Here is a 25,167-nt window from a genome sequence, read left to right on the forward strand (position 1 = left end):
CTTTCATAGACTGTGTGTTCTGAAAAAAATTCTTCCCAACTGGAGATTCCATATTTGTAGAATATTAGAGATATTAGAGCTTCCAAGTACTAGAGTCAGGATTTGAAGTATCTCCAAATATCCCAAAATTTTGTAACTCTCGTGTGACTACTCTATGTATTATTGGGTACAGTATTACAGTAAAGTATTAACCGCTTATCCTTGATTGGTTCCAGTTAAAATTGTTATATCTTCCCTGCCAAACCCTGTCCTGCTTTCTGCTTTGAGTGCCTTCTAAGTTACTACAAAACAATACTGTTCTGATTTGAGAATATGTCATTCACAAGCAAAAATTTTCGTTTCTTTCTTCTGACTTGCTGCCCCTTCCAGCATACACCAGTCAATGGGGAAAAAAACCATCAATGTGGCATCTCTAACTTCAGGCCTCTCTCATGGTCCATTTTCCTTGGCTTGAGTTGATGGATCCACCTCTTATACCCCACTTGGGCATCTCCAAAGTTTAAGTAACAAGCATATGGGAAGGGACCAGGGCAGAAATTGCTCCAGAAAAAACAAAAAAATGGTTTTATAAGTAGAATAGAATAACTAAAACTGATTTGCTGATGAGCAACACCTTTCTTCCTTTAAGGAGAGGGAAGAAGGTACAGAACATGACAGCAATGTTCCAATATCTCAGGAGCTGCCACAAAGAAGAGGAAGTCAAACTATTCTTCAAAGCACCTGAGGTAGAACAAGAAGCAATGGGTGGAAACTAATCAAGGAGAAAAACAACTTAGAACTAAAGAAAAATTTCCTGACAGAACAATTAATCAGTGGAACAACTTGCCTCCAGAAGTTGTAAATGCTTCAACACTGAAGGTTTTTAAGAAGAGATTAGAGAACCATTTGTCTGAAGTGATGTAGGGTTTCCTGCCTTAAACAGGGGGTTGGAATAAAAGACCTCCAAGGTCACTTCCAACTCTGTTATTCTATTCTAAAGAACATGACAAATAAAAGGAAACTAGCAAGGAAGTAAACCCCTACTTTTCCCCACAATAAAATAGTGAAGATGAATGATGCTTTGTCTTGTTAAAAGACTGGAGAAAAATTGATATCAAAAGCAAAGAGGGGAATAGTTACAGATCTAGAACTAACTTTGGGATACAAAGTGCTAATAAGGCAAAGACTGAGGAAGAAATGGTTGAATGCTGGAGAGTGACCAGAGAAGTATATCCTTGTCCCTGTAATTCCAAAAATATGAGTCTGGTCCAGTGGTGGGTTTCAAAGGTTTTTAGAACCTCTTCTGCAGGTGTGGCCTGCTTTGTGGGAGTGGCTTGCTGGCCATGTGACTGGGTGGGAGTGGCTTGCCAGCTATGTAACCAAGTGGGAGTGGCTTGGCGCTTAGCAACCAAAATGTTGGCTTAGAAACACTGGCATTTGAAGCACGCAAGTCTTAAAGCTGTCAAGTTACAAGACCCTGGCACCCCTAACCATTTAGAAAAAAAAACCCCAGGGGTGTTCAAACTTGACAGCTTTAAGACTTGTGGACTTCAACTCCCAGAATTTCTCCTCTCGCTCTTCATCTTGATGATGTGCAGACGAGCGGGGGTAGAGAGCTGGAACCGGTTCTAAACAGCACTGTAGATTTGTGGAACCTCTTCTATAGAAGAGGTTAGAACTGGCAGGAACCCACCCCTGGTCTGGTCACATCCATCCAAGATATCAGGATGATAAACTGCAAAGGTGTTTTTTGCACACTGGGGCTATCCTTAGATGGTGTTGAAAAGTGAGGAAATATTTCTTTGTTACTGGTACAGCTAATTATGCTGTACCAGTTCAGCATAGTCTCAGCTAGTCTCACCCATGAATGAGATCAGAGCAACATCTTGGTAAGTAATGACAGTGTCACTGTTAAGGTATTGTGTTGTGACTAAGTTCAAATATGAAGAGGAGCTTGGGAAAGACCCTTGGTACTTAGACTCAAATTACCAATAACATTAAAGAATTTAAATCCTATTAATAGCATAGTTACATGGAAAATATAACTCCTTAAGTCAATAAAAACATTAATCTTACTAAAAGAAGGAAGGAAAAATCGCGGGGAAATTGGAAATGAAGCTATCAAATTGCCTAGTTCTCTCTGGATAAAAGTTAATTTTGTGATATCAATAATGAAGAAACTATGCATTGCCCAATAAAATGTGTACATGAAATGTTGTACATGTGTGTGCTTACTTATCTAAGATCCTGGCAAGATCTGATAAATTTTCATGCTGATTCACAAAGCTATTGTCAAGGATGCAATAAAAATGTATTGGGAGTAAGGCTCATTAAGTTCAATTAATTATCTCCTTAAAATGATCATTCCTTTTTCCGCTAGGAGGAAAGGGAGAGGAATCTTCCCCCTGTGTTTTTTACTGCCCTAAATTATGATACGTCTATCCTATTTTTATGTTGTCTAAAAAAATTTAATATCTCACCCTTCAACATCACGAACGTTCATATCATATGATTTTATGCTGCAACTTGTGCCATTAATTCATTTGACTTTTTGATATATGATATATTGCAAACACATCCTCACATATATGCAGTTTGTTTACTTTTCTCAATCCTTATGTTTTCACTTCTTACTCTTCTCATTTGTTTCCACTCATGTAGTGAAAGAACAATCTCACTTCTATATTTTTCCTTATGCTAACATATAAATTGCAGGAGCATCTGAAATGATGCTCTTTATGTAAACTGAAAATGATTAATTATGATTTTAATGAAAAAAGTATTTATTTTCCTACAATTGCTTTCATGTTGACCGTGTGGATTTCAACTTTAATATTGTAGGTGTTTTCACTGTCTTTGTTCCATACATTTAATGTCAGCCTTACATGGAAAAATTAGGATATGATACCATTAATGGCATGAAAGTGGAGAAAATATTAACTTTCTTGTTTTTACAGTATCAGGAAGTTATCAAGTGATGCAGGGATAATGCCTATTTAAAAGATAGAAGTCGTATTTAAAAGGAACAATAGAATGAAAAATGTGTGCAAAACAAGCTACAGAATAAACTGGATAAGGAAATGACAACTGTTAATAAAAAACAGGTTTGGGATTTGCTAAAATGGCATAGAATTTTTGCAATTGCAGAGAAATTACTGAGAGTAAATGGATACAAAGTAATAAAAGATGCAGCTAAGTGGAACAAACCCTTGGCAACTCCTTTATGCTGTAAACTTAAACAAATGCAGTAATTCAAATCAAGTTAGCTCAAGTTTAACTCAGAGTGACCAGAAGCCTACACCTGAATTTAAATAAACTGTTTCTGATCAAAAGACTCTCCTGTTTCCACGTGATGGAATACAAAATCAGCTGTGTATTCTGTAAAAATTCATCATTGTTTAATAACAATAAAAATAAATGATTTGACAATTGTCTCCCCTAAAAGAAAAAGAAGTGGGGAGAGATAATGAGTTGGCCTTCTCTAATACTCCAAGATTCATAAGTTGCTTAGAGACCAAAGGATCTGATCCATGCCCATTTCAACTGATCTATCTACCTCCATGACATTTGTGAGGCACTGGCATCAGGCCACCATTTCTAACATTTAGGACTGCCAACTGATCTAAAACAAGGGAGAAATCTAAGCAACCTTTCTACAAAGTTCAAACCAGCTTGCCTGTTCAAACACATGGTCAAGAAGACAAAAGAGAGTTGCTAGGCATATCCTGAGAGATGGATAGCATAGCTTCCCCCAAGACATGATCTGAAAGTAACAACTTGGCTGATGCTGAATCCTGAGTGCTTGATTAGCAATAGAACTACTTTTTTGTGCTATCACATTGTCTAATCATTTTAAGTGAATTCCAAATATAGAGGTGCTTTGGATAGAAAGATGGATGGCATATACGCTTACAAAATAAAGAAATAAACAAATAAAATATTATTACATATTTATAAATTGCCCTGCCTTTTCATATAATTAAGAGATGTAAACAAGAGAAGTAAACCTATCAAATTAAATCTATGACAGAAACAAGTCAATTTAAATGTCAAAAGACTTTGGGATAAGAGATGTCCTTAGGAGATCAGTATCTGTTTATTTTATGAAAATAAACAGCTTGAAAAACTGGTAAAGTTACTCTGATAAAGCCATAAGCTTATGTCAGGTGCATATTTAGCAATGTAGCAAGATTTAGGATTTAGCCACGAATGACTACAATCGTCAACATATTTTGAAACCTCACATCTGTAATAGTGTGAAAGCTTTTTGTTATAAATTATACAAAATTTAATCTTACAATTCTAGTACTTGGGGCAGAGAGAGGGAAAGAGAAGACTCCAAAAGTGCTATACCTGTCCTGTTTTTTATGCTGTTTCACATTAAAATAAATGGTTAAACAACACAAGAGACGTGTGGCCAGAATTCCTCAGTGGAATATGAATCACCTGCACTGGTTCAAAAGCTTGACTGAGCCTCCACATATGATAACAATGGCACTATGTTGTAGATTTTAAATGTAAAAAAATAAATAAATGTACATTGAAAGATTACGTGTAGGCTTTTCTTTTTCAAAGAAAATAATAACATGCATAGATTTACTGCATCATTAAAAAAACATCCTGGAAAGGACACATTTTACTAAAAGAGCCAAGATAATGAATGAAATTACACAATTTTATTGTAATTAATTTCAATTGCTCTGATAATTCTTGTTCGCTCTCTAAATATTTGTTTTTTCTAAACCCAAGACAAGTATTCCTGTTAAATCATTCTGAGCTCAATTTTCAGTTTAAAGATTTCTCAGACAGTCATAATCCTGTACAGATGGTCTTCATATGACACTGCACTTGCACATATGCTGGTCATATAATAGTTATTTCAGATAGTATTTTTATAAGAGCGAAGTGAAGCAATTATTATTATTATTATTATTATTATTATTATTATTATTATTATTATTATTATGTGGTACCTAAATGATCAGTGTTTGCATGTGTGGTAAGCTTGAGGAGAATGAAAATGAAAGTTGAGTAGTACTGCTATTGGGCTCATTTGATGCTTTGGGTTCTTAACAAGTCACCAGTCACATGCCTGATGCTTATGTCATCATAGCAATTGGAAGCAAAGTACAAATAATTATCACCATCTTTATGCACAATATAATTTTCTAACAACATATCCATGTTTGATATGCTTACATATATCTTAATGAGTTGCACATGACTATATTTTTATACATCATCCACACATTACCAAATACAATAGAATTTTTGTTACAAAACTACAATGTTTAGCTGAACAGTCGATATTATTGTATACGTAGTGATATTTCTCCCAGAAGCACTGACACTGAGAATGCAATGTACAATATCACTGGGAACTATCACATGAAGTTCCTCATCTTCCCTCCTGTGTTCATGACACAATTGCTTTCTCAAGCTATCAAAGTTTAACCTCTTCTTTATACACAACCAACTGTACAAGATTGTATGTCTAACCAACATTTCAGAAACAAATGGCAGCATGACTATAGCCCCATCTATTGGGCTAGGATGGAATCTCCTTGTGTTCTTAAGAGTTGCTGTCAATTTGCTTTTGCCAAATTATATTTTCAATCATTGCTTGCAATAGTTCTGAATATACTACTGCACTCTGTCATATAAAGAATCTGAAAAACCTTGAAACTAAACACAGTTTCCAAATTTGCAAGTACATTATTTTTGGAATGTATCTACTATCTGCAGAAGGTGATTATATAAATATATCGGTTATTGGATTTGATTCATATGTAATCATAAAGTGGCATCTGCTAGCTGCAGTTACAGTGTTGCATGACAGTGCAGGAGGGATTGGCAACAGCCAAATGGTACCAAACATACAAATACTCTTTAAATCTTTCTTAGGCATTTGGTTATCTTGTTTTTTTCAACTAGACTTTGCGAATGAAACATAGACTGCTTTCTATGAATAGGTGGCTTTAAAGTCATATATAGCAAAAAGCAATGTGCAGCTAGTCAGTTGAAAAATTCTCCCATCAGTTAGATAAAGTCCTAGCTCATTTAGCTGAACTAAATGATGTTGCTTGAAAGCATTTTAAATAATATTTTCTTTAAATTAATGTTAGTAGTGATTGAGTTTTAGATATTTTGCCAACTTGGTAATCTAAACCACTCCCTCCATTTTGCAATATCCTTCTTTAAAAGTTACTTCTTAAAAACTGAAAGACAAAAAACAAACCAAGGGACAAAAAATTGTTTGAACAATAGCATTATATTATTAAACTACATCCTTAAAATGTTGTCAGTAAAGCCTCCATGTTATTTTACTGATTTGAGAAAATGGTACATTTGAAAACACCAATGTTGAAACTATATTACTTCAGCTTTTTGCAATATGTCATTGAAGAAGAAATGTTTTTCTTTAAGAGGTTGATGTGTCTTTGCTGCTTCCCAGTTGGGGGAAAAGACAAATCCTACATAACTTCAGGCCAGAAAGCAGATTATTTTTTCAGTAGTTCCAAATAGTCTGTCTTTGATGAAAACATGTTGAGTATTTACTTAAGTCTATCCCTATGATATTTCCTAAACAAATAACTTCCAAATCAAGGCATCTAAAGTGATTGGCATTGGGGTGTCCAATCTTCTGAAGCTTTGAGAGACATACAGATATTCAGTTAATAATTGTAGTGAGTTGGTGTAAAATACAATAAATCATATTCTGTTGTATCAGACTGATTTAGTCATAGTTATCCTTAAGAGGTTTATGTTGACTTAGGGAAACTGCTGAAATAATAGAAGAGTCCATGGATTAATTTGATTCTAGCATGCAGTTGATTAAAAAGTGGTTGTTGATTATACCAGAAAGACCTGAGGTGATGTTTAGGCTTCCTGAGAAAACATAAATCACAATATTAGTCCCAAAAACCTCTTTTATTTATACAGCTGTGATTTATGGTCATTCACAGCCTACAAGGCTTCACAAACAGTCTGTGAAGATTCCGACAGATGTCTGCTCGAGTTGCCTCAGTCTTTCAGGAGAATGTTGATAAGCACGCCCCTTATCTCCCTTGAAATGCTGCCAGAGACCTAATTGCCTAATTAGTTTTGCAAAGCCAAACTTAGCACAGTCAAACAGAACTTCTCAAAGCTTGAACCGACCAGATGAACTAATTGCTTCCTGCAAAAGTTTATGTCCCGTTCACTCCTCCTTTATGTCTTATGGGAGAGGCCAATAATCTCCAAGCCTTACTCCCAAGTCAGTCCTGGTTTTTTTATTGTTCTTGCCTTCTGATACCTCTGTGCATGTGCACACTGGGAACAGGTTCCCTGCTGATGTGCACACTGGGAACAGGCTCGTCACTGATGTCAGATTCTGGAGGCTCCGGAGAAAGCAAATAACTATCACATGGCCTTGGCCCCCTCTATGCCTCTGATGCAGAGCCCTCGTCTGAGCCTTTCCCAGACTCCAGTATTGGCCCATGTTCCTCGCCAACCTCCTCACTGTCCCACTCGGCTGCCAGCTTCACAGGCCACCAGCGGACCACAACAGGTGACACCAGTTTGATATGCTGAACAAACTGACGAATTGCTTTAGACCCAACTGAATTCCAGTAATAGTTGGCTTTATATTCAGATGTTTTACAAAATCTATGAAGTAAGCCTGGTAGGGAGATGTTGAAGGTCCAGTAAGAGAAAAGGGCCAGATTGTTTCATATTTGGTTCATTATGTTCACCAATAAAAAGTCTTCTTCAAATCATATTTATAATCTGGTGATTTCATGGACATACAATATCCTTCATTGACATAATCTTAATTACAACAGTATAGAAGTTGTTATAGTTCGACAGATAGCTTGTCTAACATCTCTTTTCAGATGAAAAGCATAAAAGTCCATTCTTTAAATCAACTAATAACAATGTAAATAATTAGCCTGAAAAGCCATGGTAGAGTTAAACTCAGAAAGCATCAGACAAAGAAAATACTTGAGTGAATTCAGCGTGACAGCTTTCTTATCATGGGACTCAAATGATAGGTTTTTCTTTCTTGTGCATTATATCAAAAATGTAGAAGACTTCATCCATCAGGTATCATCAGGGGATGAATTCCATTTGATCAGAATGGGTGTACTGGGTGTTGTTGTCCAATTTATTGGTTAAGACAGTTGTAAAGTTCTTCAGTTCTTCCTAATTAGTGAATGACATTGAGCAATAAGAGGCAATCGTAGCCTTCCTCTGTTTTATCTATCAGTTGTTTCTATTACTTATGAACAGTATCTAATTAATCAAATATATGCGAAATTCTTCAGTGTTTTTCTATAAGAATTATATACAAATATGCCTTTTTGCTTTGCTTGCTCCTTTGCAAATGGTAATTGTCTGGCTCCAACAAATTCACTACTAAATTGCGTTTGTAAGTCATCCCTTCTTTATTATGTATAAGCATTTCATACTGGCCATGAAGTACACCATGGAAAAGAGAACAGAACAGAAGAAGACCAAGAACCTGAGAAGAGCTAACATCAAGGCTGACACATGAAGAGCTCAAGTTGCAATTCCAAGAACTGTCTCATTTTCATATCTGTCAACTTAAGTAAGCAGCTTTCAGAATGTTGTATTACTTATATTACAAAAGGAGATTCCATCATGCATGGCTGGAATTGAAACAACAATCACATATATAACAATCATTGGTACAGTCCTTAACGATTTATTTCTCTGTCGCTATACATGTAATATCAGGAAAAATACCTTGTGTGTGTTAAAAAACAAAATATATTTTACTAATACAAACCAATTAGTAAGGACAATTCTTCCTATGTGTCCACACCATAAACCTCCTTCCAACCTGTCTATATTGATATCAACATAAATGTATCATTTGTTATTGTCATTGAAGATAATTAATATATTACTCTTCTCAGCAACAGGGCAAGGAGACATCACTTGAGATTATGCAAAGAAGATTTAGATCATCTACCTCCTCAGCCTCAGAATCCTTAATAATCTACCAAATCCTTGTATTCCTCTCTCTTTTCTCTTCCTGTAAAATGTAGGGTAGGGGGCAAGGGCTATCTGAGGCATTTTCATACACCACTTTTTGGGCTGGACTCAAGGTTAATCTATCTGATCGTTGTCTTGCTAATAGGTTTTCCCTCTTCCCTTCAAGGCCATCTTTTGTACTCACTACAAACTATCATGCCCGGTGAACAGCGTCCCAGTTTGCATATGTCACTTTGCAGTCTTGCCTTCACAATAATACATAATACCCGGGGGCCACATTCATGGGGATTCTGAGACTTATAGCTCTGACATATCAAGAATTTGGAAAGAGCTAAGCCACATGATAATTCCACAACCTGTGGAAGTAGGAACTAAAGAAAAACCCCATGCCTCATCCTGATATCAGGGTTGTCATTCTTTACTTCACTGCCTTTCTTACCTTTACAACAATCTCCAATTGATAGTATTTTTCTATATTACCCGTACATGTCAGATTTGTCAACATCATTGCTACAATTTTGTACGTTAATTAGAAGCCTTCAGTTATAAATTTTAATTATTCAAAAAAGAAACAAAAATATTTTTCCACATGAAGGAGCAATACTGAAGTTATTTTTTAATAAAAAATACAAGTAAACATAAGGCTTTAAAATACCAGATCTTGCTTGATTTGTGATAATAAAGACAGAGTTGTCCAGAAAAGATAGAAGCTCCTACAAAATGTTTTGATTGTTAACTTATTGCATATTGGCTGCCTTTGCTAATTATTGTATTGAGTATTGATTTGGTTTTAATAGTGGTTTTAAAATGCTACATTGATAAAATGCTACATTGATAAAAGATTATCGTTATTCGCAGTATTATCTAACATTGCTTTGATTTTTTTTCAGTTTTATATAATTTTAAAATCTCTTTTCAACTTCTCCCCCCCCCCATTTTTTTTCTTGGTTATGCTTTCAAATAAGTAAAATAAAAATAAAATAAAATATTATTCTAAATATACAAATAAACAAACAGAATCTATGAAACAGCTCTAAAATATGAATGTCCATCCAGAAATTAATAACTCATAATTCATTGAAGATAGACCTTTGGGGATTTTTTCTGGTATAATTATATTTCAAAGATTCAAAGGTGTGGGTGGGGGGAAGTAATGATTCAGCTCTAGTTGTAATTCCAAGACAAATGGATTCAAAGTTGTACAATGTTATTTGTCAGCAGGAACAATAGAAATAGGCTGATATGAGAAAACATCAGGCTTTGAGAGAAATGCAGGCCATTATCTAGTACAGATAAAGCAGACTTTTATAAGAGCAGCAAACATTTGGGACAGTGCTTATGTTTGCCTTGCACTCATTTATTCCTTAGTGGATGAGTTAAACCTGTCCCACTCATGAAGAATTTAAAAATAAAAGTTGACCGAGGAGAGTATGGAGGGTTGGATAACCATGAGCCCATATTAAAGTGCTCAGAGTTAAGGTGCTCTGTAACATCAGATATGTTACATTCCATATCCAGCACGATAATGAGCAGAGTTAAGGCTTGTGTTTGGCCATATTATAGAAACTAGCAGTTGAAAAAGTAAATGAAACTCAAATCAAGCTTAGCTTTATCATCCCAAAAGTTGGCAGGCAATTGAATGAAATCATACGCAAGATGCCGGTTATTCACGTCAAGGTCAGAGAGTTGGTTACACATTATTTCTGCCCATTTCCAAGAGCCAAGGTGGCGCAGTGGTTAAATGCAGCACTGCAGGCTACTGCTAGATCAGCAGGTCAGCGGTTCAAATCTCACCGGCTCAGGGTTGACTCAGCCTTCCATCCTTCCGAGGTGGGTAAAATGAGGACCCAGATTGTTGGGGGCAATATGCTGACTCTCTGTAAACCGCTTAGAGAGGCCTGAAAGGCCTATGAAGCGGTATATAAGTCTACTGCTATTGCTAAATTATCAATATATGGAAGTGAAATTGCAACAATGTACTGTCTGTAACCCTCCCAGCAGCAAAAAAGCTTCTGAATTTGCAAATCAAATCGAAGTACTGCATATTTATTAAATACTGCATATACATCGAATTGGCTCCTTGCTTCACCTTGTAAATCTGCTTTGATAGGGAGATTTGAGCTTTTTTTTTTGTCGAATCAAACTATCCTTTCAGAGTTTTATCTTGCCATAATGGATATCTAAAACAAACAAATAAGGCAATATAATACTAACTCTAACCTTAAAATGGCTTCAATTACTTTACAACAGAAATATCAAAATCATCTTGTCCAGAAAGCTCATCTAACAAATACTGTTTTTTTCCTATGTTTTACTTCATTCATAATGATAAATGTGCTTAGAAATAGCACAATATCGTGTATGGTTTCTACACACTTTTCTCCACCGAGGTGAAAAGTTCACCTTCAATTTTTATAAAGGTAGAGAAAGAGGGGACTTTTTTAAAGCAGTCATATAGATTTAAAAAAAAAACATTATTTTACAGGAAGGAAGGAAGGTTTACCTTTCTGACTGGACTCAATATACTCTCTGGAGATTGCCTGTTGACAGTAGCTTCATCTCCTGGCTGAGACATAGATGGAATCACATTTCTATCAAGAGGAAGTGCTGGTTTTTGACCTTCTGATTCAGCAGAATCTTCACCAATCTTTCATAAAGAAATAGTACATAGATAAAATAGTTTATTCAGTCAATGACCAGCAAAATAAATGAATAATAAGCACATGGCAACAAGATCACTAACAGTATATAAATAAGTATTTATATTATCCAAACAAATGGATACTTTTCAGGCTTCATATATATGTATATTCTGTGTTAACCTGCCTTCATTTGGCTGCCTAGATATTACCAATTTACTGTAGAAGCTGGTATCCATTTTGAGTTTCTTAAATGTCCTTACCCCAGCATTTCAGTGAACACATCATTTCTCAAATGAACTTCATAATTCTTTCAAAATTTTGAGGTGGCTTTTGACCGCACATAAAAGACATTTATGAGGTTACGGAAATCTGGGAGAGCACCAGTTGCTGGGAATCAGCAGAGTGGTAAAAATAGCCCCCAGATCCTATTTTTCTCAGTCATTTAGTTTGAATTTTTGTTGTTGTTACTTTTGTTTGTTCAACGTTATTATTTTTAAAAGAATATTATTTGAATTAAAACATGGTAAATCACACTGATTGCCTTTCAGCTGAAAATATATTAATAACTTTTATAAATAAAAAGATTGTGCTATCTTAAAATAACATTTCATTATTATTCACCTCTGAGACACTATTTTCATTCCACTGGTATTTTAAACTTATAATGTTATTTATGATGAAGAGGAAAATATTTCTTTTACAGAATATTCTCACATCATTTCCCCAGGTAATGAATCTGAGCATAAATTTTCCTCAAAATTGTTATTTGCCCCGGGAAAAATACCAGTTTTCCTCCAAGAAAAGGACTAACGTCTTGGGAAGAGGAGTTTTATCCCAATTTTTTAATATAAAAAAGAAACTACCCGAGGAGCTGCTGATACAGTTCTACAGAGGAATTATTGAGTCTGCCATCTGCACATCTATAACTGTCTGGTTTGGTTCTGCAACCCAACAAGACAGACACAGACTTCAGAGGATAATTAGAACTGCAGAAAAAAACTATTACTGCTAACCTGTTTTCCAATGAGGACCTGTATACTGCACGAGTCAAAAAGGGGGCCGTGAAAATATTTACAGACCCCTCGCATTCTGGACAGAAAATTGTTTCAACTCCTAACCTCAAAACAACACTATAGAGCACTGCACACCAGAACAACTAGACATAAGAAGTTTCTTTCCCCGAATGCCATCACTCTGCTGAACAAATAATTCCCTCAACACTGTCAAACTATTTACTAAGTCTGCATTACTATTACTATTAGTCTTCTCATCGTTCCTATCACATCACTCATCTCCTCCCACTTATGACTGTATGACTGTAACTTTGTTGCTTGTATCCTTACGATTTATATTGATTGTTTCCTACTATGATTTGATTGCTTATTTGTATTCTAGGACTATCATTAAGTGTTGTACCTTATGATGCATGATGAATGTATCTTTTCTTTTATGTACACTGAGAGCATATGCACCAAACAAATTCCTTGTGTGTCCAATCACACTTGGCCAATAAAGAATTCTAAGAAAAGATACAGATTTCTCCTACCAGACATGTCCGACTCTAGGGAGCAGTGCTCATCCCTGATTCACAGTTAAAGATTATGATTACATATGCGTATGAATTATGTTTGGGTATAGAATTATGTAGCCTCTCTCTCTCTCTCTCTCTCTCTCTTTCTCCCCCTCCCTCTCCCTCCCTCCCTCTCCCTCTGAGGGGGGCAAGTGTACATATGTGTACACTTTTGAGAGCAGGCAACAAAAATCATTTTTAATATGTGCCCGCAGTAAAAAATGACAATAAAGGTTATTTATCTATATATATAAGAGTCGGAATTGTCCAAAGACATATGTAATCATGTGGCTGGCATGACCACATGCCGAAGCCACATGGAACACTGTTATCTGGAAGGGTTAGCTATTTATCTAGCTATTTGCATGTGCTTGCTTTTAAACTGCTAGGGCGCAAGAATTGGGGCAGGAATGGGAGCTCACTCTGTCACATGCTACTTAGGTCTCAAACTGCCAACTTCCGATTGACAAGTCCAGCATCTTAATGGGTCGTTCCCCCTTACAGCATGGAAATATAGAGAGAAAATTTACTCCTAATTATAGACTGGGCACTTGTCAGTGGATTCTATTTAAACAAAGTTTGGTATAACTTTAATACTAGTTGACCCTTAAAATGACATGTCCAGCCTCTTTCTTTTCTTGATTTGTCAGACACCATGTTCTGCCCCACCATGCACTAACTATCTATTTGCTAAGGATTCTCCTTTAGGGTTTATAGTGGTCTAAGAGCTTGAAAATCTAGGCATCCTACAATCACATGAAAGCAAAAACAGGACAGTTTAATGGGGTTCTGAGTAACATGACAATATTAATCCGCCATCCTTTCCTTGATGTTATCCTTGATTTGCACTCCATCTTTCTGATCTGGTAAGCATTCTCTGTTCTGGAGAGGCCCAAAACATTTAAAAGCAAAAACAAACATTAAAAAGTTTTTTAAAAACCTGCTTAAATAAACATTAAAATTATCTAACAATTCTTCACCTGGAGAAAGAGAAACATATTTGCAGATTTCCCTTAAAAAATGAGAGAATGGGAGTCAAATGCAATCCATAAGAAACTGTTCTGTAAATTTATTTTTTCACATAAATTTCAATTGAAAGCTTAATATTTCAAGCCTAACTTAAAGATCAGTTACCTGATAAACATATCTACTTGGATTTATTTAAAATAAGGTTAAAAGGTATCCTGTGGTAAGATGAATGGCCAGTAAATTTTACAAATAAACTAATAAATAAGGTTAAATAAGCAATTATTTCTTAACCTGGGCTAAATGTCTTTTACTCAATCCTTCACCAGCCCTATTTCAGATTGAATATTCATTAATGTTAACAAAGATGTCACCAAATATATAAAATCAAAAGAAAATAAATCTAGTCAGCTCACTTGCTGCACTTCTTCTTGGTTTTGCTGCTGAACCGTGGCTGGCTGCCTGACAATGTAGTTTATCTGGCCAACAATGGTTTGCTGCACATGCTGAGGCTGCTTGGCCTGATTGAGTTGTAGGCTGGGTTGCTGAGCCTGAAGGAGAAGCTCCAAATCTTTCTTCATTTCCTCCAGTTCAAATTGGTGGTGCATGATGTCCAAGCTCTGTTGTATCACGTGTTCATGAGATTTCTCATTTGGGCCTGCGGCAGGTGACTGTTGAGGTGAGAGGGGTGGTGGGGGTGGCAATGCATGTTCCTGTTGTGGTGGCTGTGGCTGTGGCTGTGGCTGAGGCTGTGGTGGTGGCGGCTGTGGCTGTTGCTGCAAATTATTCAGCTTTAGCTTCTGAAGGGGACCGACTTGAACCTGCACTGTTGGACTGTGAAGAGAAGACTGTACAGGGAGTTGCTGGGAATGACTACCTTGGCTTTGGTGGTCATCCTGTGACGAAAGGGGATAAATAGGTGGAAGGTGCATTGGCTGCTCTTGGGAGTTCTTGCCCAACCTGTTAGTTAGGCCATCAGGCTCTTGATGAGATTTCTGCTCAGCACACGGCTGCATGCTTTTCAGCACCCGTGGGGCACACCTCTGCTCCCTCTCATGTTGCTGCAAGCTGTACTGCACAGGGAAATGTTGTGGGTGGTGTTGCTGTATTTCAGAAGCCTGGCGGAAAGGCTGAGGGTGGCTCACAGTTTGATGAGAAAGCTGCCCTTTGTTCATATGTGGGATATTAAGGCAATGGGCAAAGCACATAGGTGCCAGGCAATGGACAGGAGGCTGATATTGGTGGGGCTGGTTATTGAGTGGGTCATGTTGTGGCACTGGAGAATGATGGCCATGATGGTGATACAGAGATGGCTGCATTCCTTGTATACTTGCATATGTTGGTACATCTGAATGGTGGCTTGGGCCCCCTTCCATTGACAAGTGGCCTAAAAAGAACAAACCAAAAATAATGGGGGAATAGCATCAATAGTCTTCATTTTAAGATTCTTTATCCACAATAGGATGTCTATGGAGATTCTTAGTCATCCAGATCATGGTTGTCCCAAAGGAGCTTTTTCAAGAGATGATTGAACTTTCTGGTATTTCTTTGAAGATGTTTTGCTTCTCATCCAAGAAGCTTCTTCAGGTCTAACAACTCTTGTCTCTTGAAAAAGTACCTTTGGGACACCCAGAACAGAACAATTTCATATTCAGTAGAAGGTGTAATGAAGTACCCATCTAAAAGTTTTCCATCCTGGAATTCTGCTGATCTGAAACAATAAGTATAAGAGCAGCAGGAAAGCAGCACTGATCAACTAAATTCTGAAAGATAGTTCTACTCTAAAAACATAGTACTGAGTGAAACTAATGATTTGATCCAATCTGTCAGTACGTATTTTTATAAGTAAGTATAAGACTAATATATGACTAAAATTGTTGATATTTTATCAAAATGTTAAGCATCAGGAATCAAAAATGGATATCGTAAAACACATGTCTAAAGTGTGCCCTTTTCTAATTCTAATTGCGGTCATTGTTGATTATCTACCCCAAAAAACACTGAACTAAACTAATGTACATTGAAGGAGGGCATTACAATATAGTAATGAATAGAATATCAATCCACGGAAATCCTTAATAATCAAAATAATAATGTGGTTGTCCCAGTGCTTATCAGGACACTGGGTGCATCAACAAAGTGTCATCATATTCCCAGGTTCAGAAGCCTGAAGAAACCAATTTTGGGAAAAACTGTCAGCAATCCTGTTATGCCATTTAGCCTGAAAATATAATATTTTCTCCATTTATCAGTTAAACAGGAGACTGGATCACTAAGATAATCAGAGGTGTTTTATTTTCAATATGGCAACAAAAAGGAAAGCACTTGGCTCTGCCAGTCATCTAAAACCCTCCAGTGACTCCAGAGAACTCCTGGAACAAAGCTCTTTTATTTTGAAATGCCCAGCCTGCAGTTTCTTACAATGAGTTCTCCTAGATTCTGATTATGTTCTGTTCTGTCACATCTAAAACTTTTTTGGATCTGTAAGAAACAATTCTGAACTGGCTTCCTCATTCCCTAGGCCACAAAATCATTAGAGAAAGGGCAATATCACTTACTGTACATAGAGATAAAGAACCACTCTCTGTCTCTCATTTTTTTCTCTGTCACACACACAAATACATTTTTTTCAAAAAAAAATGTACAATTATACAATATACTGTTTTACCTATATTGGATAGTTGTTTAGTCCAAAAAGACGGGTCCCACGTGAATCTGATCTTCCAAGGACAACCCACATCTGCATTACAGTTGGTTTCCAGCAAACGCTGAATCTGAAAAACAATCTAGTAACAAACCAGAGAATTATAGTTTGATGCAATAAAAATATAATTGGCTGCTTATAGCTTAGGATTTGAAATGGGCACCTAATCCTATATTTCAATTATTGTTTACATTCACTATGGGCTGGGTTTCATATTCAAGTGGAGATTCCTAAGCTATGAATAGAATTCCATTTACCATAAAATAAATTATCTTGCATTTAACTCAGTTTTATCAGCATTAGGAATTTTGAAGGCAACAAAGTTGGCCACCACAGTAATTAAATGAGGATAAAATCAATGTGTCTCGCATGAAAAGCCATTCCAAAATAATGTTTATTATACCATATTTCCCCCTTCCCTTGTCTATTGTGAGCCGCCCGGAGTCCTTCGGGAGTGGGCAGCATACAAGACAAATAAATACAAATACAAAATACAAATACCACATTTATGACCACAATGAGCCCAAAATTTCTGTTAAGTAAGATAGCAGTTAGACTTATATACCGCTAAGATGTTTGTTAAGTGAATTTTGCCCCATTTTACAACTTTCTTGCCACAGTTGTTAAGTAAGTCATTGCAGTTGTTAAATTAATAACCTGGTTGTTAAGTGAATCTAGCTTTCCCACTGACTTTGCTTGTCAGATGGTCACAAAATGTGATCACATGACTTTGGGGAACAGCAACAGTCATAAATATGAACCAGTTGCCAAGTACTGGTTTTGAATTTTGATACATGATCATGGAGATGCTACAAAGGTCAACTGTGAAAAATGGTCATCAGTCACTCTTTTCAGTGCTTTTGTAACTTTGAACGGTCACTAAATGAACTGTTGTAAGTTGAGGACTAGCTATATTTTTTCTTTGAGACTTAACAACTATTTACTTCTGTTGGGGTGACTATTTTTATTTGCTTTAAAAAGCCTTTTAAACATTTTATTCGTAGGAACAGGGTGCTTTTGACCTATCAGTACCTTCTTCTCATTGTCTACTTATATTATTTTTCTCTTCATAATCTTTCAATGATCATTTAAGAAAGATCAATCTGAGTAATTCTTATAGCACACCCCTCTGTTCATTTAAAAGGTCAAACTACACTTTAGACAAGAAGGCCATCTAAAGTGCCTCGGAGTGAGCATTTACTCTTACCAGTTCTTTACTGAAGAGGAATGGAACGGTGCTTTTACTGCATACTGCCCAGCTAAGAAAGTTTTGCACGTGTTCAAACTGCCTGTTTAACATCATAATTCCCTGAAGCTGTTGTTCCATTTTTTGCTTCCTTTCACTGGTGATCCGCTGTCAACAATCAGAAACAAAGAAGCAAACAGTCATTTTAAAATATAGCTTGCTTGGTAATAAATGGCATCTATATTCAAAATGAGATATAAAAAAACCACAAATTAGATTAGGAGTAAAAACCTTTGCTAAGTCAATAGGCACAAATAAAATGGTTCAAGTCTATGCTCGGCATTCTCAGAAAATGACTGCCACAGAGGAGTGATTTCTTCACATAACATTTAGGCATGGCCCAATAAGCACAGCTACTCCCAAAGTATTCATTCCCAGAAAAATAAACTGTTTTTGTAGCTCTCTATCATCTCAAGAATTTTATGACTGTAGCTTAGTTTTGTCTCTTTTTCTGTGTAGATGAGCAAGCATTCAATAGAACAGCCAATTTTTTTTTAAAGGTGGTCTGTAAGACTTGGATGGGACCTGGAGCATTTCTTGTAAATATAATTATCAATAGAGGCTGAACTTTTGGTTCTAGCACCCTGGCTAATTTATTTCTAATTTTAAAAAATCTTTGAAAATTAATTCAAGTTATGATTAAACACTAACGCTTTAACCAATAAAGAGTGGGAAAAGTAAGTTTTCATTCATTCTCTTTTCCTTAGAACAGAAACTGCCTTCAGTATTAAATTCCTGCAAATCTAGGTTGACATTGTGAATCTCAATGATGGTACAGATCTAATAAATATCCAGTTGTTTCTCTGTCTCTGTAATAGCCCAGGGAATTGCTTTTTCCAAAACATCCAATTTTTATGTTCCCTCAACTAGTGTCAGCTTTCCCAGGTAGATCAGATAGGAAACATAACTACATAAGCTAATTCTACTTTACTGTAAGGCTACATTAACAGAATCTTACTAGTCTGGTAGTTGAAATTTCCCAGTCTTTTTTTACACTCAAGATGTTACAGTGATTTTCTTCTGAGTTTCTTTCCTTGCTCATTATGCATCAATTGCCTATGTCCTCTCAAGATTCCCTAGGCAGCATTTCTCTTCCCTCCCACAAATCTCTATCCCAAAAATAAGCCCTAGCATGTTTATATGTGCTCATAATATAAGCCCTACTCCCAAAATAAGCCCTACTTAGGAGCTTGAGCAGCTGCCCGCCCAGCCATTCCACCTAGTTGCTTGCGATGCTGCAACCACAAGGTGAGGAAGGGTGGTGGTGGAGCTGCATCATGTGCCCCGCCCCGGCTTACCTCAGGGCACCTGCAGCCAGGCCATTCATGCTCCGACAGCTGCCTCATGGCGGCAGTGCTAGCACCCATGTGCAGACAAGCCCACATGACTGGCGGCCCACTTCTGCTCACTTGCAGCCTCAATAGAACAGGAGGCTGAGTGATGTGTCTTTGTGCCACGGCCACGAGGCAAGGCAGATGTCAGGGAATGGACAGCCTGGCTGCAGAGCCATGAGGTAAACCGGTAAGAGGCACATGAGGCAGCTCCACTCACCTCCGCCTCAGCTCATGGCTGCAATACTGGCACGTTGCTCTGCCTCCTGTTCTGTTGTGGCAGCGAGGAAGCAGAAGAAGCGGGCCAGTGGCCATGGGAGGTCCTGCAGGATGGGGCTGGTGGAGTCGCCGCTGAGAGGTGAGGCACATGTTGGAGCTTGGGTGACCTGGCTGTGGAGCTCTGAGGTAAGCTGGTGTGGTGTGCATGGCGCAGCTCCACCACCTTGTATCACGGAGACAGCACTGCCCTGCAGTGATCAAGCAGAAGGCGGCGGCCTCCCTTATATGGGAAAAAAATAAAGACACGCCCTGAAAATAAGCCCTAGTGTTTATTTTGGGACCCAAAAGAAAGTAAGACCCAGGGAAACACTGGCATAACTAGTGAGTTTATCAACCAATCAGTACTACAGTAAATTGGCATCTCCTGCCTCATCTTCTTAGCTTCAAGAACCATCCTATTTACCTCCAACTGTTCAAGGAGAACATTTGTCCGCTTATTTATTTCACTGATCAGGACCATTTTGGCCATTTTGATCTGATTTTCTATTTTCCGTTGCAAGTGTTTTGCTTCAAACAATCTGTAGAGAAAGATTAACAATTTCAATAACTATAATCATGTTTCAAAATGTTTGGAAGAAATCATATTTATGGAGGTTAAAAATGAGATTATATGGGTTATATATGCAGATAATGTGTGCAGAGTGAATTTGTATATGGATTTAGGGCCTGAATCTTTCAAGTTGCAAGATGCATTGATCCACCTAATATTTACTGTTTAGCATTTGTACACAGATAACAATTTAAATGATATACTTAATGGGCTTATCATTTTTTTCTCAAAGTGGAGAATAGTTTTGCCAATATTAAGCACTACATATTTAAATTTTATTTGCCAGAACTTTTGAACAACTATTAATTGTATAACATTCAATATTTACTTGTCACACATAAGAGTTTCAATTTTATTTTAAGGGTATTTTGGTATCTATTTTCACATCTTGAAGAAAACCAACCTAATGTTCCACCACTTTTTTTCTCTGAAATGATATCACACAATATAACTTTATACCCATAGAACATGGCTTCATACTTTTTATGAATATTTATGAATATAAAAATCTATTTTTAATAGATTTTAATAAATATTTCAGAAACTAAATAAATAAACAGGTTATTTAAACAATGCCACCATATAGGCTATATATACTGACAGTGTCCTAACCTGTACTAGGTTACTTACTGCCCAGCAAGTCATAGTCCATATCAAAGTTACACTTCTGTAAACATAGAAAAATGTCACTAAAGAAATCAGGGAAAGAGAAAACCTTAAAGTTATGGAATGCTCAAGGTTGATATGAGGATTTTCTCATAGCTGAGGATTATTAGTTAGTACACGACAACTATGGTGCTTTAAACAACAGCATGACTGTATGATGTCAATCCACAGTGAAAGACGCTATGAATTTGAATGAATGGACAATTTATAGAGTTATAGAGGCACCAAATCATTCTCTACATAGTCCCAGGAATTAACTCTTAGAAATACAAATCAGTTAAAAAACCCATTACAGAATTCAGCTTCTTAAAAGAGGCATCTCCTCAATTACCTGTCTTCAATATGTTTAGCTGAGACTTGCATTACATTTTTTTTCTCTTCTACTTTGCAGGTAATGTTTTCCAGGATAACCCTCTGATTTTGCAATGCCTCTTGAAGATGCCTGAATCTAAGAGAAAAAAAGAAAAGTCTTGGAAATTTTACCTGGGTTCAGAAGGCCAATCAGATAGTTTTCCTAACAGCTTGCCAACCCCTCCTCTTAAGATCGATCCCTTCAAAATTCATTTCTATTCTCCCTCCCAATTCCACAGGAATTAAACAGCAATTCTATATCCCTCGACAACATCCTGCATAGCAGAGATTGGCAGCATATTGCGCTCTACATGGGGCAGCCCTTGAAGAGCATTCGGAGACTTCAGCTTGTCCAGAATGCAGCCGTGCGAGCGATTGTGGGTGCACCTCGGTACACCCACGTTACACCTATCCTCCGCGAGTTGCACTGGCTGCCTATTGGACTCCGGACGTGCTTCAAGGTGCTAGTCGTTACTTTTAAAGCCCTACATGGTATTGGACCTGGGTACTTGAGAGACCGCCTTCTTCCAATTACCCCCTATGACCAATTAGATCCCACAGATTAGGCCTCCTCCGGATTCCATCAACTAGCCAGTGTCGACTGTCAACCCCCTGGGGGAGGGCCTTCTCTGTGGCTGCTCCAGCCCTCTGGAACGATCTCCCCGTGGAGATTCGGACCCTCACCACCCTTCAGGCTTTCCGTGAAGCCCTTAAAACCTGGCTGTTCCGGCAGGCCTGGGGCTGTTGAGTTCCCAGCCCCACTCGAATGGTTGCGGCTGTTGATGAGTTTTTAATTTGTTGTTTGTATTTGTTTTGTCTTCTTGTTTTTTGTACTCCCACTTTCCCTATTTGGTTTTGTTAGCCACCCTGAGTCCCCTCGGGGAATAGGGTGGCATACAAGCTTAATAAAACTAAAACTAAAACTAAAACATATATTCCTTGACCTAATTTTTGGCATGTGTGGGAAGCCTACAGCCAGAGAAAGTGGGCAAGAATACAATAGCAATAGCACTTAAGACTTATATACCACTTCATAGTGCTTTACAATCCTCTCTCAGAGGTTTATAGAGTCAGCATATTATTCCCAACAATTTTACCAACCTTAGAAGGATGGAAGGATAAATCAACTTTGAGCTGGTCAGAATCGAACTTCTGACAGTGAGCAGTGAGTTAGCCTGTAACACTGCATTCTAACCACGGTTCTGGTGTGACGGAGGAGCCTCTCCAGTGATTATTTCAGATCTGTGTCTATATCAATGAGAGTCTATGGAGATTCTCGGTTATCCAGATCATGGTTGTCCCAAAGTCACAAGAATGACCTGGATAAAAAAGCACCTTAGGGATATCAATGATAGCCATTTTTGTGTAGTGGTCAAAAGAACTGGATTAAAAACTGCTAATCTAATCTAATCTTAAACACAAAGCCATCTGAGTGACTTTGGGCAAATCACTCTCTCTCAATACTAAGAGGAAGAAGACAATGGCAAATCACTTCTAAAAATACTGCCACGAATTTTTGCTGCAGGGACTATGCCAGGTGAGCATCAGGAGTCAAGGCACAAAAATGAAAACGGACAAAACCTCTCTCTCCATGGCCCAGAGTTAGAGAAACAATAAAAAGAAAGAGAAAAGATGGCAAGAACAAAATAGGTAGAAAACAGCAACAACAAAAAGGAGAGCTATATGCTACAAGCTGCTCAGAGTTGCTGTTACAGAGATTTGTGTATTTATTTATTACAAATTCATTAAATAAATACATAAACAAAATAAAGCCCTATATATTTTTGACTCTAGTCCTGCTTACAATGAGCAGGGTCTCAAATGCATTCTCATTGGCTTTACAGCACTGATTTATAGTGGGTCAGAGAAGCTTCTTTGGTGTGGCCAGAAATAGGAGTGGGCACGTGGCTGTTGAAAAACTGAAAGGAGGGAGGAATTCCAGCAGGTATAGCTTGCTTGAAAAGTTATACCTGCTCCAATTCCCTTTTCTGCCTAAGTCTTAAAAAGTGAAGGGATCTTGTCTCTTATTGTACCAAGCCACCTTTGGATGAGACAACATGGCAATTTTGTTTTCCTACCTGTGATCCTTGTGCTCTGTCAGGAGGCAGCAGCGACAGGTAAGGACGTCACAAGTCTCACAAAACAGCTTAAGCCTCTCTTGGCTATGCATTGGACAAAACAAGGGATTTTCATTGGCTTCCCCTTCAACTCCTGAAAAATAAAACATTGCTATAAAATAAGAACAATTGCAATTGCCTCAATATCAGGCACAGGAGACAAACTGGTCAGTCAATTCCTGTCAGCTCATGGACTGGCAATCAGTTGAACCCAAAAAAAATGCACCCTGCATTTGCAGGAAAAATTCTAGGGGAAAAATACAGATATAATACTTGTTGAAGATGATTTTTAGAGAAAGATTGGTATAAATGTATGATTACTAAGTGGTCTTGTATAATAAATTCTGAAAGTTAACACAATTAATCTCAGATTGTCAGGAGTCATGTATTTTATATCCATCAAATTTCACGCTCATATATAAATCATCTAAATCCTTCACATGCAAATATCATAAATTTATTATGCTCCACTATTTCAATTTAGAACTGAAAATCTTGTAGAGAAAAGAGCAGAATGTAACTCTTTGTACAGTGCCTTTAAAATACACCATGTTCTTCCTCTGGAAGGAACTAGGAAAAAAAAACCCCAAAAGTAGAGAAAGAATATGCATTTAGGTGAGTCCACAGAATTTTATAATCTTTTTCAGTTTCTCTTTGCTGATTGCCCTTTTCAGCAATTTTCAGGAAGGATATAGACATTCTAGACTAGCAGCCGCTAACCTTTTGGGCACCAGGGACCAATTCCATGGTGAGAGGTTTTTCAGTGGGGGTGGCGGATCACTGAATTCTGTTGAGAACTGCATCACATTAGCTAAGGCACTGTTTCTATACACGCACAGGTCCAATAAGTGAATTACAGATATATTGTTCAGCAAAAGAATGGGAAAAAACATGAGCAGGTTCCATTTCTACCTGAACATCCTTTCAAGGAGACTGGCAAATAATGTTCCCCTCCTGCTTCTTTGCTGTGGCTGTGTTCTTCCGTACATAAGCTACAAAGCCACTTGTTGCAGTTTGTACACAAACTGTGTGCAGGTCTTTTTTCTTTGCAACCAGAGCAATTCTGTAATAGATTCGAGCAGGAGAAAAATATAATTACATTGGGATGATTTCCATTAGCTAACAGAGTCACTGTCTCAATATAATGCATATTTGGAAGTTATTCTTTTTAAAAGGTGGCATTTGCTATTTAATAGATCAGCAGTAGTTTGGAGCACATAAAACTATTATGGCGCAGGTCACCTCTTTACTAGCATCTTATAGCATTATCCAGCCTTTGAAATTAATAATTTAAGGCAGGATTTATATGACTATAGCGATAGTTGGCTATGAGATAATATAAATCATTAGAGAGAAAATAGTCTTAATGGACAAAGATTTCCATTTTTTAAACACTACATAAGAGACAGAGAAAAATCAGGGAATGGGGAATTCACACAAAGAAGGTGTTAAATTGTGCAGACTATTCATTCTGCTAATATGTGGATTGCAAACTTACCTGATCATCAAATCAAAGAAAGTCCTTTTTAAGAGACCTCCCAACTAAACTGAGAAATTTTAGAGATACCCAGTGACATGTTTCCAATAGAGAATGTAAAACTTGAGCACCTTATCTAGTGGCAGAGGTAAATAACATATATTCTTTGACATATTACATTACCAAGCCATTTAAAACAGAAGCATGGGATTTCTAGCTCTCTTATTATGACTGTATGAGTGCCAAGCATCCTTCATCATCAGCCATGCTAACCAGGGTTGCTGGGAGT

At 37.2% G+C, this 25,167-nt stretch overlaps 1 protein-coding gene across 1 annotated transcript in view; it reads right to left on the reverse strand.

The window, feature by feature from the left end:
* Positions 1 to 25,167, reverse strand: part of TRIM66 (tripartite motif containing 66) — a 50,040-nt gene that overhangs the window by 15,652 nt on the left and 9,221 nt on the right. The window contains exons 3-10 of the mRNA XM_087717700.1: positions 24,314 to 24,464; positions 23,363 to 23,495; positions 21,265 to 21,381; positions 20,121 to 20,235; positions 18,069 to 18,215; positions 16,826 to 16,943; positions 14,574 to 15,544; positions 11,483 to 11,626 (exon numbers count right to left, since the gene is read on the reverse strand). Of these exons, the coding sequence (XP_087573826.1) occupies positions 11,483 to 11,626; positions 14,574 to 15,544; positions 16,826 to 16,943; positions 18,069 to 18,215; positions 20,121 to 20,235; positions 21,265 to 21,381; positions 23,363 to 23,495; positions 24,314 to 24,464 (1,896 nt within the window). The remainder of the gene's footprint in view (positions 1 to 11,482; positions 11,627 to 14,573; positions 15,545 to 16,825; positions 16,944 to 18,068; positions 18,216 to 20,120; positions 20,236 to 21,264; positions 21,382 to 23,362; positions 23,496 to 24,313; positions 24,465 to 25,167) is intronic.

This window comes from Thamnophis sirtalis, unplaced genomic scaffold, assembly GCF_051295495.1.
Source record: "Thamnophis sirtalis isolate CommonGarterSnake01/CBP01778 unplaced genomic scaffold, rThaSir2_p1.2 scaffold_1, whole genome shotgun sequence".
In the NCBI taxonomy this organism is placed as follows: Eukaryota; Metazoa; Chordata; class Lepidosauria; order Squamata; family Natricidae; genus Thamnophis; species Thamnophis sirtalis.